Here is a 15,906-nt window from a genome sequence, read left to right on the forward strand (position 1 = left end):
TTCCTTGTACCAAGTTAACCATGTCAAGCTTAATTTATCCACCTTGGAAAGATCCAGGGCTCAGTTGACCCTGCAAAGATTTGAAATTATAGTTCTTGAGTCTAATTTTAAACCTAGCACAGAGAACTTTTTTTTTTCCTAGCTAGGACATCGAAACAAAATACAATACCCTCTCCCCCTCAAAAAAAAAAAAAGACATCAAGAAATGGTAGCTTATTTTGCTTTAATATCCCAAAATATCTGTGAATGGGAATATGTTGCAAAACAAGACGGAAATCTGTAGACAAGTACGTCTCACTCTGACAGAAGACCTGACTGGAGAGAAGGCACCAGAAACTGCGTTTTGCTGGATTCCATGTAAACAGTAGATGGGGGAGAAGGTTCACAAAGGAGAAAGGAACTTGCACTGTCATTTCAGGATTTCATTTAAGGATGAAAGCTGGCCTCACTCGCTGACGCTCAACCTCCATCCTACACTGTAGTGTAAACAGGACCTGGTTCTGAGGAGACAGACAGCCACACGGCAGCAGTGCACAAGGACACGAAAAGAAACTGACGCGAGTGTAAGCCCCTGGGTCCTTTTTTTCTCTTTCCCACATGGCTCCTGCGGGCTTCTTAATTGGCAGTGCCTTGGAATCGTGCCATTTGTCAACAATTGGTTAGTGGAAAAACTGAGTCCTAAAAATGCCTGGGTGAACACACTTTGCTTCTGTCCATGCTCTTCAATCAGATGTCTCAGGGGGTCTTGGGGTGGAGGGACGTACCACATGTGGCCTGTCTTCTTAGGTGATAACAGTGGGTGCAGTGCGCCCTGTCCTTTCCTGGAGTTGGGACACCTTCAGAGCAATGGAAATGAGGGGAGCCAACATGACCTGAGGGAGACACAAGAGAACAACCTTTGACATCACTTTCTCTAGACACAGATCCATAGCTCCGGCTCCTACCTGGCCTCTGAGCTCCAGACCCACAAGTCTGATTGCCTATTCCAAAATCCTAAAGGCCCCTCAACTCTACAAGCCTAAAAGCAAAGACTAGGTTTCCCTCAAACCTAGTTCCAGTATTCAGTGAATCGACACCACGGTCTGTCACATAAAGCAAAAGAACAAGTTACGTCTTGTCTTATGTCTCATTGTCTCTTGTCTCATAAGAGTCATTCCTGACACTTTCTCCTTTCATGTTCCCTTTGTCCAACCTACCAGCAGCCCAAGTGACTTCCTTCTGCACCGCTCTCAAGGGCACCAGTTCTCCCCATCCCAGTGCCATAGCTCTTGCTGAACCAAGTCCTCCCTCTTACCTGGAACAATGGTGCTTCCACGTTCACTTCTGCATCCTCCAATTTTTCCCCACACTGTACCCAGAGAGATCTTTTCAAAATGCAACACCACCTCCCTCCCAGCTACCTCTCACTTAAGGGAAAAAAAAAGAATTCTGCTGTCTCTTAAATAAATAAATATTTTAATATTAAAAAAGAAAACTATGCATCTAGTTAAACTGCCCATTTTACAGATGAGGAAACTGAAACCCAAAGAAGTGAGGTGATTTGACCAAGGGATTCAAGGGCAGAGTCAAGAGCAGTACCTCTTCTGTCACCCACTGTGCTTTCCCTCATCTAAATCTCCACCAACTCACTGTACCTGGAAGACAGTTGGAGAACCACTGCACAAGATGACCACACCACTTGCCATTCCCCTCAGGGCTCCAACAATCCCAGCAAAGTGCTGAGACTGGGGTCCAGCGGCTGCAGAGTCGGGGAAGGCATGTCCCCAGCTGGAGCGGTGGTACCCCTGGGTGTGTGGGCACCCTGCATCCTTCAGTGCCCTCCCATCTCCTGAGGGCTCCATGAAATGTATCTACCACGTGCCAGGTATTCAGACAAAGAAACGCAACTTCCTTCCTCTTCCTCTTGCTCTATTATTATATGGGTCTACAACACAGACACTACTGCCTTTGATTTTAGTTTTAGGGATTTCTTGACACCGCAGGGATCTGGCAATGACTAGTGCTGATGCCTGGTCACTGAAAACACTTTAAAAGTAAAGCATCCTCTCATTTCTCTCTTTTTGTAATAATAATAATAACTAAAAAAAAACCGTAAGAGTCACTTTCTCAAAAGCTAATCCTATATGCAGGCAGTGTTCAGAATTTTGCATTCATTGTCTCCATAAATCTCTGTAACAATGCTGCGAGGTAAGGAGCCTTCTGCCATTTTACAGACAAAGAAACCAAGGCTCACAACATTGAAAAGACTTACCCAGGGACACACAGCTATTAAGTGGCAGGCACCAAATTTAAAATGAGATCTCTCTAACTCCAGAACAGATGCTCAAATGCATCATGCCAGAGGGTTCCAAATGAGTTTCACAGGATTCTAATTAGGTGTTAGCAGGAAAAACGTTTTATGGGAAAATAGGCCTGGTGAAGGCTATTTAAACAGGCGTCTTTACTGCAAGTCTTCTCAGAGCTCTAAGGTACAGTGTATGTTGTGACCTGCCAAGAAGGGGCTGTTGTACTGTGACACTTCCTAAGCTTGTTTTGGCTCTGGTCGGGGAGCAGCTCCCAAGATGAGAAACGCAGGTGGGGAAACCCTCCCCTCCAATTGGGTGGCCGTCCTCCAAGTTCTGTACCACCCTTGGCCTCCCGGGGTCCCTTCTCACTCTGACATACTTCTGGAGACTCTTTGGGTGGGGTTGGGAACCCAAACACAGGCTGCAAGTCTGAAGACTCCCCCATAAAGACCTTTCTTACTGGGTCATGAAACAGTCCCTCCCTCCCTTCCCCTGACCTCCGACCAAATCTAGAGCCAGTGTGTGTTCTGCCAGGGCAGGTGATCAGACCAAGCAAAGTGGCAAATAATCAGTGACAGGCCAGAACACCAGATCAGGGGCTGATTTAACCAAAGATTAGTTATTTTGCATCTGCCACTTACTGGGCATGTGAACCTATTAACTACCGCGTAAACTTTCTGAGCCTCAGACTCCTTATCTGTAGTAGGGATATTAATGGATTAAATAATAGGTGAGAATAATAATTCTCATTGGAGAATAAAATGAGTATGTCCATTGGGGTAATGGGTTTAGAGCAGAGCTTGGCAAATAGAAAGTGCTCAGATCATTGTTAGCTATGACTGTTGTTCTGACCTGAAAGAGACAGGGAGGAAAGGGAGCACTTGATCATTTGGGAGACGGATGGTGGAAGCACGATCATTCCCTCCAACAGAAAGAAGGAGCCGGGGCGCAGGGCGTGGACATTACCTGGGGGTCCTGGGAGATCTTGGCGATGTCCTTCTCATAGCTGTCGATGTACAGGCGAACGGTGGCTCCTGCACTCCCGGTGCCACTCAGTCGAAAGATGATGCGAGAACCATCTGCAAAAATGAGCCGCAAGCCCTGGGAAAGATAACAGAGGTTTTTTTTCCCTACATGCTGGAAGGGAGATTGAAGGCTGGCAAATTGTGAGGGGTCCATTTGGAGATCTAATTTCATCCATACCCAATCAGTCAGGGGCTACAACTGAGCCCCGTGAGTCTGACCTCGGTCAGCCTGTCACCAAATCCAGCCAGTGGGGGCTGAGCTTACAGGGGAGAAGCGTTCCCAGGGTCGGGTGGGAGACTGGATCCTGGGGAGGCTGGCTGACACAAGACCTGCCCTCTCCACGCCATCTCCCTGTGATTTATGGCTTAGCCATTCCAGTTCAAAGCTTAATAAACAAGTTAATATATAAATAAACTGCTAGATACAGAAATTTGATTTCCAGATCAGGAGGGAAACATGGAGAGAATGGGGTGAAACCAGAGCAGAGGAAGTTTCAGGCAGAAGAGAGGAAGAATACTGTAAAATGGGGAGATGGAGACTCAAAGAGAGAACAGGAGGCCACGTGCTCCAAATGGCAGAGGCCAGCTATTCCCACCTGCCAGGCAGGATCCAGTGGTCAGTCTCCACCAATGCCTGGTGACTCAAAGCAGGGTCATGTGGGTGTAATGCCAAGCCCAGCCCCTAACTCTCTGCCTTCTCCCTTCCCTCTCTGGCTACATCTCTTGTCCTTAGTAATCTTGATTCAAGGAAGAAGGCTGGGGACTCTTGAGGTAGGAAGGCTAGGCAAGTTATCTGAGGATCCTTCAGTTTTGATGAGTCTGTTAATTCTTCCATAAAAAGAAGAACTTTGCATAAAGCCAATGACCAACCAGAAGGAAAGATACTACCTCTCATCTGCTATCGGTCACCAGGCCCCTGGCAAAGGGCTGACCCAGCCTGCAGCCCTGGGTGCCTGGTGCCCAGTGAGGGAAACTTTAAGAGCTCTGTCCCCATCCAGACACAGCCCGGGTCTCGACTGCGATGTCCTCCTATGCACTGCGATGTGAGGGTGGGCTGCAAGTCACGTGCTACAGATAGTAACACCTAACGTTTCTAAGTCTGTGGATGGCTTGTCTACTTTCTTCTTTTTTTGGAAATTAGAACATGTATCACAGTAACATCTGTGGTGATGCCACTCTCCTGCTGGCATTGTTACAACCTCTCAAGAGAAAAGGAGGAGTTTGAGATCTAAGACAGCAGCTCTCCATCTTTTTTAGGTTCTAGGGCTCTTTTCTGCACACACATTCAACACGACATCTTGCAGAGAATTCTGCAGAATGTAAAAATCCTTCTGGAGTCTAGACGAAGCATCCCAGAAAGAGGGCAAAGGGGCATGCAAAGAACCAGGGCCAAAATCATTTTGCCTACGAGTATCTGTGCAAATCACGGGTGACTCAGCAGAAAGCCACTTGAGAAAACTGGGCAGCACAGGAGAAATGACCAAGAGGCCTTTCTCTTTTTTTCTCTTAAGACTTTAGAGCTGAAGCTCTGAGGCCTCCCTCCCACATACACATATGTCTGTTCCTACCTGATTTCTGGAAATGCTTCCGTCCACCGGATCACTGTATTCAAAGTTATCAATTTTCTCCACGGTGTAGACTTTGTCAGCTGCCGAGAACTGTTTCCCCACGAAGGAGCGGTCAGAGATCAGGGCCTCCAAGTCCTTCATCATTTTGTTCGCACCCTCGGCTTCTACCTCCTCGTAATCATACCTGGAAGAAGTCACCACGCTGAGGCCCGCAGGCCAACATCAGATCACACCAGTGTGTATCTGCACTCTCTCCATCATTTGTTTGGTGCTTCCGCCAAACCATCCAACTTCAGAAGAAGCTGGCAAAAGGACGGTCATTCTCCGGGGATGGAGCAGGCCAGGGATGAAAGGAAGGGTTTGGAGGGTTTCAGGAAAGGGCTAGGAGCTTCTGAATAAGCAGAAAACCACCACCTTGGCTCTTCTACAGAATGAAGGCTCTTAGAAGCCTCAGAGGCTTTTGAGAGATACTGTCTAATATTTAATCACCACATCCTGAGGACTAGAAACAAAAGCAATGTTATCTCTGGAGAACGGCTGCACAGAGGCCCACGTGACTCAGGCACTTCTCCTCCAAACTCCTGGAGCTTCTCTGGGATCCATGCTGGGAAGGCTCCCAGTCTGGGACCTGCCTGAGGCTGCTGAGAGTTTGGCTAAGGAGAGTTCCAGTCTCCACAGGAGCTTCCTTAAGTAAGGCCAAGTTTTCACTGACCAGGCGAAGGACCCAAGCCGTAACTCTTTACATCTTGAAATGCCTCCCTCCTCTCAGTGAGAGTGGATTCTGGCCCATGGCGTTCTGGGGTCACCCCGACAGAGGAGGCCCCGTGTGGATGCAACAGGGCCAAGAAAAAGAAAAGTGTACCACAGAGGAAATTCCACGACTGTTTTTTTTTCCTCCAAGAATCGTTCTTGACTTCTTTCTTATGAGGTTAAAGACTCTTAACAAGTGGCTTTTCTTGACCTAATGGTGCACACACACCCTCTTGAGAGAGTTATTTTTTAGAGGCTCAAGATAGAAGAGCCTATATTTATTTGTGATAGTGAAACAACTATGATATGTGCAAGACGACACCTCTGAGACATGAGAAATACCAAGGAATTAAGGCCAACTATTCTGGCTCCAGGATTCTATGAATTAAGGACAACAGTTCCCTTAATCCTGAAGTCAGCTCTTTCCCCCAGTTAAAATGATAAACAGCAAGAAATTACAACCAGGTGTTTGTGCTTTACATCTGTGACCTTTGGGTGTTGGAGGGAAATGTTCTATAAATTCTAGGCACAGAGGGGTATAATGGAAAGAATCTGGGCTTTGGAATGAGACAGAACGAGCTATGAATCCAGCCTTTATCGGGTAACTGTGCAACTCTGGGCAAGTTGCTTCATCTCTCAGAATTTCAGTTGTCTTATCAATACTGTTTTGAGGCTGATGTGAAACAATGCGTGCAGAAAGCACTTTTGTTAAGTAAATGGAGGGTGTAATGGAGTCTTAACTAAATGCAGGTTCTAAGACTTGATTGGTAATATTTGGTGAGTAGTCATTTGAAATTAATAAAAAATATGTTAAAACAGTTTTTAGATGGAGACTTCTAACTGATTCAAGAGTGACCCTTTCTCTGCACAAATCTTCCTAACCTTACTCCACCCTGGCTGCTATTCACTTGTTAACTGATTCATTTATCTATTCAAAGCCTGTTTACACAATGTCACTATGGATTAGGTATCCAGCGATCCCATGGAGCACAGAAACAGACATGGTCCTGCCTTCATCACACTCTAAGCTCTGGAGAGCTCCTGACTACTGTTCTGAATTACTAGGTTTTTCTGGTTCTTAGAAAGTAGAGATTCTTGCCTTGGTTCCCAGGGCTACTGTGGGTACCGCGTGGCAGATATTACTTGTACCTTCCACAAAAGAACAACTTGAGGGAGGAAGACAGCAACGAAGTTGTCCAAAGTTGATGGAAGGATTTCTGATTACGGAGGCCAAATTGCTTAAGGTTGAATTCTTCCTTGACTATCCAGAGATCACAGACCACTAGATCTGTGATGTTTTTAAAATTCTCTAGTCTAACTCACCTATTTTATAGAAAAAGCAACTGAGGTCCAGTGAAATTGTATCTTTACATTTCTTCCAGATAAGTAGTTTATCTACTATCCCTCTTCTCATATTTCTTTTCCATGATTAGAATAGTGAGGTCCAAGGGAAAAAAATTGATAGTTTTTTTTTTAACACTTACAAGGGGGAAAGCAAATTGGAACTGGTGAAAAGCACAACTAGAGAGAAATGTTAATGCTTCTTAAAAATAGAAGTGCGCATGGTAAACACGGGTTACTAACTATTCTAGGTATTCTGTCCACTGCCGAATCCCCAGTGCCTGGCAGAAAGCAGGCACACAGTCGACACTTACTGAATCAATGAATGAAGTACTGACAACTACACAGCCTTTGGGGACCTATTTTAATGAGTCAGAAAAGTTGATTTAGACTAAGCATAATTGTTTCCATAATTTCATGAAAAGTTTCCATACTTTCAGTGTCCCAGAGTTTATAAAACACTTTCAGACTCATATTTCATTTAATCCACTCAATAGCCGGACTGTTATTTCCACTTTTACAAATGAGAAAACTGAGTACAAGGAGAAGTTAAATGACTTCCCAGTCTACAAGGGAGCAGAAATAAAATGATAATCCCTTCTTCTGAATCCAAATCCAATGCTATTATCATGTCCACCGGATAGCTACATTAAAAGGCAGACAAAACATTTATTCTTTTGAATACGTTAACTAAAATTTTTAAGCCTTGTTCTTTATGGCTAACATAATAGCTGCCTTCATCTTGACCCTGACTGAATTATTTAAAAAATCCCTAATTGGTAAAGGTTGAATGAGCTGGGGTTTTATTATCACTTAAGACAGGAAAGAATCTGTATGCATGAGAATTCTCTCTGCCCACTTCCCCATGCTACCTCTGCATCCAGCCAGGCTGTAGCTTACCTGGTGAAGAAATTCCGGCCATACTTTTGCCAGTGATCTTTGAGAATGTCCTCCACACTCTGTTTGCGGGTGGCTAGGATGGATAGCCAAGCCAGGACAGCCCAGAGTCCGTCTTTCTCACGGATATGGTCAGAACCTGGTGGGGGGACAGCAAGCAATTGTGAGAACCAGGATTTCTCCAGAATACTTGGGGCTAAACTCAACAGTAAACATGATCCAAACAAAAAAGTCCTAAAACTTTACTGAGGAACTTGAATACATGGAAGGAACCACGTGCTAAATAAAGCAACATACTACTGAAAAGAAGCTGTTGCTTCCCAAAGAAATTTAGAATTTTAAGGCAAATGCCAATAAAAATGTCAGTTAAATAATTTGGTAGAACTTGGTATATCAATTATAAAACATGAATGTGAGTGGAAAAAACAAATCTCAAATTAATAAAAAACAGAACATGACCATTGTAAATTTTTAAAAATTAAAATCTTCTGGTAGCTGAATGGAACAAAAGAGAGCACCCACAAAGAAATCCAAACACATATGAGACTTGAAAAAGTGATAGAGGTGTCACTTTAGGGCTGTAGGAAAAGAATGGGTTACTTTTTAAATAGTATTTGGATAACTAGCTTAACAGTTAGAAAAAAATCAGTTTTCTTCCCTATAAAACACCATACCAAAAAGAATTCCATATGGATTATCCATTCAAATGTAAAAATTGAAAACCTTTAAATACTAGAAGAGATATATAATTTTTTTAAAAATCTGGTATTTTTTTAAATACATGTAAATTCAGAATTCAAAAAGAAAAAAACTATGTATTTGTCTACTTAAAAACTAGCATTTCTATCAGCAAAACTACTATAGATAAAATTAAAAGGCATTGGCAAACTAAAAAAACATTTGCAATATAAAGGAGATAATTTATTACGCTCAATATAGAAAAAGCTCTTATATATTAATAAGAAAAAAAAAGCAAAAAATAGAAAAACAGACCAAGGATATAAATAGGAAATTCACCAAAGAATAAATACAGGTGCCCAATTAACATTAATAGAAAGCTGGGATTATATTTAAGAAGAGAAACTAACGTTAAAACCACAATAAAGACACTGCTACTTGTTTGACAAATGGCCACAGATTTAAAATGAGAACACCTAGATCAGGGGAGGTAAAAGGGAAATGGGATTCCAACAGACTGCTGCCGGGTGACGTGCTGTCCTTCCAGAGAGCAACTTGGCAAAAAGTATGAAAGCCTTAAAAATGGACCTACTTGTGGATCCAGGAACTCCAATTTTAGGACATCATTCTTTAATCAAAAGGGGTTTGGTTAAATAGACTATGGCACTTCTGTCTCCTGCTAAGGTCCTTGGTAAAATCTTTATCAAAAATAACAAATTGGCTCCTTTGGATGTGCTTATTATATGCATGGAGACCCTCTTCTAAGAGCCTGATGTCGCACAGAACTCTCATCTTCTGCTTTTAACCCCGTTATTCTAAAAAAAAAAGTAGATGATATTGACCTCTACTTTCCGAATTCTGAACAGGACCTGACGCAGTCCCTCTATAATGCTTTGTGCATTTTCATGCCTTGAATTCGTGATGTGCCCATCTGTCCTTCTTGACTTCCCACTGGGTCTTATTCTCCTTAGAACTGTCAGAGTATCTAGCACAGTGCTGGCTAGGAGGCATGAGGTAAGTTTGTATCCTTCCCTTCTTCATCCTTTTAGACCCAGCTCAAATGTCCTCCCCTAGCTGAGACTAGCTCCCCGCTTCCCTAGACAGTTATGAGCTACTCTCCCTCCTCTGACAGTGACCTGCTCAAAACGTCTCGTGCAGCACCATGCTCCTTGTGCCTCAATCATCCATTTATGAGCCTTTAGCCCCACTAACCATGTATTTCTTGGAGGCATCTCTTATTTACCCTTGTAACTAAGTCTGGTGACTGGCATAGCACATGGAATATATTAAATAACTAATTGTGAAGGAGTGCAGGAATGAATTAATAAATTAATTAATCTACTCCAACATCTTTTTCTCTTTTTGGCTCATAAAAATACACAACTTTTTGTCCCCTAGAAGAGTCTCAGTAAGACATCACTTTTAGAAGCAGCAATTCTCAAAACCTGGATGCTGGCAGAACTAGAGATATTAGGCAATACTTTTAGCACTTTATATAACAGATTTTAGAAATGTTTGCCTAATTTTATTAGCTATGGACTTTTATTTGCCTTTACTGCTATTTCAAGGAACAGAAAGTTAGCCCTCTGGCTCCTACAGCTTTTGCAAATGATATGTTTTGGCAACAGTTCACTCTGATCAGTAAGATTCTGGCAGCTTCCCCAATATATTGAGAATTCATGACCAAAGTATACAGCTTGGAATTATTTTCTGTGAGCCCCTGGGTTTTTTTTCCCCATCCTTCCTCCCTTTTTCTTTTCCTTTTTTTGCAAGGGGTGGGGTGCCAGACCAAAAATATAGGGGGAAGTGTTCCTTTGTTATGTAGAAATGAAAATAAAATCTAAAAATTTTACCCAACTCTGACCAAGTTACTTGGAGATAACTAAGTCACACACCTCATATTATAAACCAAGCATCAGCCTTGAATAATGTAAATATTCTATTCCATTTACACGATCCCTAGCCTCTGAAAATTCTGATTAATCTCACTAATCACCTTAAATGTATCGAAACTCTACGTAACTCTGACAATACTCAGAAAATCTGGGTAAATTTCATTTTCTTTATGGTTCTGATGAATGAAGACGAGTTACTAATGAAAAAAAGGCAATGATATGTGAATGTATTTCTTAACCTGCTCTTATTTCTGCAGTTGTGGCAACTATGGTTCAATGGAAACGCTTTATACTTAAGAGTCAGAAACTTGAATCTGAAACTTATAAGCTGTTTGAATTTGGACAAGTCACTTAACTTTTCTAAGCTTCAGTTTCTTCAGCTCTATAATGGGGATAATGCACACAATTTTAGGACTCTACTATGATAGAGAGTGGAAATATTTTATAAACTGTTGAGTACCATATAAATGAAAGATACCATTATAAGGGAAAATAAAAAAACTTTTAGGGAAAATTAGTGCTTTCCACTACCTCTTTAAGCTTTCAAAAATAACACCGCTTAACTATACATATTAGGGAAGAAAATGGAATATAACCCAATATGCTCTTTTTTTTTCTGGGCAGTGGGATTACTGTGCTGTTTTCTTCTTTCTTATCTAATTTTTCTATTAAGAATGTGAATTACTGGTACCATTTTTTAATTTAAAAAAAGAAGCAGCCAGGCCCATGTAACTGCAGGAAAAGGGAAACACTATCAGCAAGCACCACTCATCCTGGCTGACACGCAGGTCTCTTCATACTTGCTCCAGCTCACGGACCGAGTGCATGGGGATCCTGCCCTTTCAGCATCTTCAAACACCTGTCACTTTACTTTGGCCTAATCAGCACCTTGTGATATGTATAAACTCTGCTCAGTCAGGGCACACTCTGGTTCTCAGCCAAGAAAAATGTCAACCCCTAATGAGGAAGCCAAGAGCCAACAGTTTAGGGATTAGGTTCCATTTACCAGTGTGGGCATCTCGGGGGTGCCCGGGCTCCTGCCCCTGCCAGGCAAGGCCTGTGCATGGGATGCGGCAGCTGAAAAAGAGCTTCGCAGAGTTCTGTGAAAACCGAGCATCTGTCTCTCTGTCTCTCTCTTTCTCTGACCATCTCTATCTCTCCTTCAATCTCCTAAACATGCTGTTCTCTCTGCCTGGAAATTTCCACTCCACAAATACCGATCAGCCTGGCTAACAGCTCCTGCAGTTACTTTTACCTTCCTCCTTATCTGGGATGCCTTCCTTGTTGCCCTCTGTGCTCACCCGTAGTCTGTTGCACCTCGCCCGTTACCCATCCTACACTATGAGTTGTATCCCCAGCTATTCCTGGCATGCAGTCAGCTCTCAATAAAGGTTTGCCAAAAAATGGTCAGACCCCAGATGACTGGCTGGGAGGTTCAGTAGACCAGCTCTGTCCACAGTGCAGTCCTCTTTGCTTCCACTGCACAAGACTTCCCTCTGAAAGGGCCAGTAAGCTCCTTAGAAAAATCTTTTCCAGACCACTCCAGTCCTCAAGGGGGCTCTCCCTCAGCAACCCCAGGACTTTCCATTTAGCAATTAATCCTGCACGGCCTCATGACTGCCCCTGGAACTTTGTTCGCTTTAGGGGAAAGTGGTAAGCACCTGATAGGCAGGAAATGTGTCTTAACCCAAACTCCATTTTATACTCAACAAAGTTGAATCAGTGCCTAGCAGGTTCCAAGTATATGAGAAAATACTAAGATGAATAAGATGTATTCTCTGACCTCACAGATGAGCACAGACACACAGGTGAGGGAGACAGACGTGCAGGTAACAGTTTAACTGAGTTTGTTATAATTAGGGTCTCAGTTCTGTTGGGATATTCCGTCTGGGAAATCTCTGGAGATAGGATGCTACCTTTGCAGGGGCGGGGGAGGTTTACCTACAGGAAAAAGTACTCAAGAGGTATATTAACTAGAACAGAGAACTAGATGGACAATCTAATCCCCTATACCACAGAACCAGGCTAGGCATGCTGAATACACAGCTCCCAGAGCATCCTCTACTTCTTCTGTCACTTTGTACACTTGTAATTACCTGGCCAGGGTCTGACTTTCTTCCCCAGGGACAGCCTCCACAGAGCCCTCCACAAGAGGGTCGTGCTTACCACTGTGTCCCCAGAGCCTAGCCCAGTATCTAGGATACAGTCAAAGCTCAATAAACATTTGAGGAATGAGTTGATGAGAAATGAAGTACAAACATGAAGGCCTTTTCATAACAACTTAAAAGAAAACTGCAAAGCATGAATGCTACACTTCTTCAAGGTATCACTCCTGTATGAGGCACCATCACTGGAGCCTTTTAGAGATGGGATGAGGAAAAAAATGTATTGTTAATCTCTGGACCTGGCCACACCAGAATTTACTGATATATTTCCATATGATACCAAGTTAATCCTCAACCTAGTTTCCTATTCCTCTTTCCCAAGCCCCTCTTTTTCCCGAGGAGTTTCAAAAGCTGTGACATTATATTCTGTTCAGTAACTTCACTTCCTATTTCTTTCCCAATTTCCCAACAAGTTCAAGGTGGGACAGAACTGAGAGCTTTTCCCTCCCCAATCATGTATAGGCACACACATCATCATCCACAGTTAGGCGGAAAAATAACTGCACCATGAGATCAACGAAAAACAACAGGTTCCCCCTGTCTGGCTCTGGGGCCCTAACAAAACACCTTTATCCCTGGTGCTTGTAATGCTGATGTCTGAGGAAGCATTGTAGCCTTGGTGGTTACAGTAATCATGTGAGACAGCTGCTGTTTCTCCACCATGAACAGACTGATGTACACTTAGTAAGGGTAATATTACGGTTGTGCTTTTAAATGTCAGTGGTTTGTTTTATTTGATGAGCCAGTTCTTCCGACGTCTGACTCCTCTGTACCTCTGCAAGCAAACTGCTCCCTTTCTTTTATAAAAAGTCATCTCACAAAGACCTGGGGGCCTCAACTCTGGACTATGGAGCGGGAGTGGTGCTGAGTCCCCACAAGGGTCCCCAACTGCTTCCCGAGGTGAGGTGGGCATTCTCCATCAAGGTCGTGTCTAAGCAGAAGAGCACTGACTGGTCCCTTATGATTCCTGCAACACGCAGGAAATTATGTCAGATAACTGTTGAAGCCCTTTCCTTTCCTACACCAGGATTCTGTCTGTCTGAATTGAGGGTGCCAAGTGAAAAGCATGTTCTCTCATTCATTCAACAAGCGTCTGCTAAACACCTAATCTATTCTGGGATATATCGGAGGCTCTGGGGGTATGATGAACAAGAGAGATGTGACTCCTGTCCTCATGGAGCTTAAAGTCTAGTATTATGAACAGACATAAATCAAGTAATCATAAATAATTGTAAAATTACAGCTGTAATACGTGCAAGGAAGAAGTGGGCAGTGCCATGAAGGCCAAAAATAAGGGGCTCTGATCCACCCAGGCAGGTTAGGGAGGCTCTCCTGAGAAACTGCCTCTGCTCCAACTTGGAAAAATACATAAATAAATAACCCAATATTCAATTAAGCTCTAGAATTCAAGTATCTCAGAGCCTGTAGAATCACTAATGTCTGCCCTGAGACATTCTGTAAAGGAACTGTTGGAAGCATTTGCCAAGAAGGGACATAATAGGTAGAAATTAACTCCTCTATATTAAGGAGATCAGAAATTCAGTTAAATAAATTCAGTGGCACTCACTCACAGCAGTGGATACCCATGGCTGTGCAGCCTGTTTTTTTAAATGTTTATCTCCAGAAATATTATAGAACAATTGTTTGTTTTTTTTTCAAAGAGAGAGATTTCATACTGAATTCTCTCTTTGGATATGAAAGATATCAAAGGGAAGATAAAGCCATGGTTGGCACATAGTATTTGTTGAAAGAGTTAATAAATATATAAGCAAGAACAAACTTTAACAGGAATAATTTAAGGTCTAATACTTGGGTTCAAAGAAATCAATTCCACAAATGTAATATGAGGACTTTTCTTGGCAAATGCTCCTGAGCAAAAATTTAAAGGGATTTAACTATCTACAACATTACATGGGCTAAACAGTATTTGAAATGTCCTAAAGGCTATCATAAACGCAAGTTATAGCAAGACAAGTACAGGGTCCAGCGCTCTAGAAATAGTCGTTCCACTCCGCTCTCTACACGTCAGGTCAACCCTAAGGATTTGGGCTCAGTTCTGGACAAGATCTTCTAAGAGGGCATTGGTGCATGGGGCGCATCTAGAACCTGGTGCTGGGTGTATGAACGATGTGGTGAGGAATGACTACAGGACTAGGGATGGGTGGCCTGTAGGAGAGAGGACCTGAGATCTGTCCTCTGGTGTCTAAAGGCCTGTCATGTGAGGAAGAAGCAGCTTGTGCTGTCCTGCCTTCAGGCCTGTCCCCAGCCAGCCAGCACCTAGATGGCTATTTGGCTCTAGGACTCTGAGCCACCTTGCCCAGGGCTACCCACATGGGTCTGTGGGGCAAAATGTTACTAGATATACCGTCAAAAAGAGATACTGCAGTCAACTCTATTTAGGTAAAACTGTACAAACATGATTCCTTATAGCAGAATGGTTTGGAACCTTCAAATGCTAATATCATCGTGAATATCCACATTGTGAATATAAGACAGTCTTCACTGAACTCAGAACACTTTCATGTAACTAGTATCCTTCTACACACCCAAACGCCCTGGGAATCCTTGCTCTAGACTTTTCCCTTTTCACTAGTCTCAGCACTGAAATAGGTACATGGGGTCAGGAAACCAAAGGTCTAGACATGGTACCTGCCTTCAAAGACAGCTTCATCCATAAGGAAGAATGAGTGATACCAAGCCTGCACTGGAAAACACTTGGGGGATTTCATGGGAGAAGACCACCTCACAGGTCCATTGGGTGTTTATCTAGTGCCCCGTGGGGCAACATGCACCATCCATTTACAAGGTAGGAAAGGACTGAGCAGTGGCCTTATTATCTCTGACTGAAGACCTAGAACCTTGAGAAATCATGTAGCCTTCTTTGTAGACATTGTTAAACCCCCAAACTCATCCATCTTTCATAATACCCTCCAATTCCATCGAGCCAATTTATTACCAAGAAGTACTGCCACTCCCTTAAGGATATTAAATTGCTTAGGTATTTTTGTCAACAGGTGTCTCAAATTTACCAGCTTATTCTACCCACCCTACCCTAGGACTTGCAGGAAAAGAAGTGAAATCAGTATTCTGTTCTGTTTAACCTAGAGTGAATTGCAACTCAGTGGCAAGGCTGATAGAATGCTAGGTTTTGATCTCTTCTTTGCTAAAGGATGGAAGACTAGTATTGAAGGATCAGAAAGATTGGTCCTTGTACTTCAAAATATTGGGTAGAGACAACAGGAGGAGAGGAAATAGAGCCACTGAAGTACCTTGCAACCTGACTGGAGACAACATGTGAGAAA

General features: G+C 43.0%; 1 protein-coding gene across 1 annotated transcript in view; it reads right to left on the reverse strand.

The window, feature by feature from the left end:
* Positions 1 to 206: 206 nt before the first annotated feature.
* Positions 207 to 15,906, reverse strand: part of PGM1 (phosphoglucomutase 1) — a 46,850-nt gene continuing 31,150 nt past the window's right edge. Inside the window, exons 8-11 of the mRNA XM_006220176.4 lie at positions 7,870 to 8,005; positions 4,879 to 5,062; positions 3,252 to 3,386; positions 207 to 872 (exon numbers count right to left, since the gene is read on the reverse strand). Coding sequence (XP_006220238.2) covers positions 783 to 872; positions 3,252 to 3,386; positions 4,879 to 5,062; positions 7,870 to 8,005 — 545 coding nt within the window. The 3' untranslated portion in view covers positions 207 to 782. The remainder of the gene's footprint in view (positions 873 to 3,251; positions 3,387 to 4,878; positions 5,063 to 7,869; positions 8,006 to 15,906) is intronic.

Source organism: Vicugna pacos, chromosome 13 (assembly GCF_048564905.1).
Source record: "Vicugna pacos chromosome 13, VicPac4, whole genome shotgun sequence".
Taxonomy (NCBI): Eukaryota; Metazoa; Chordata; class Mammalia; order Artiodactyla; family Camelidae; genus Vicugna; species Vicugna pacos.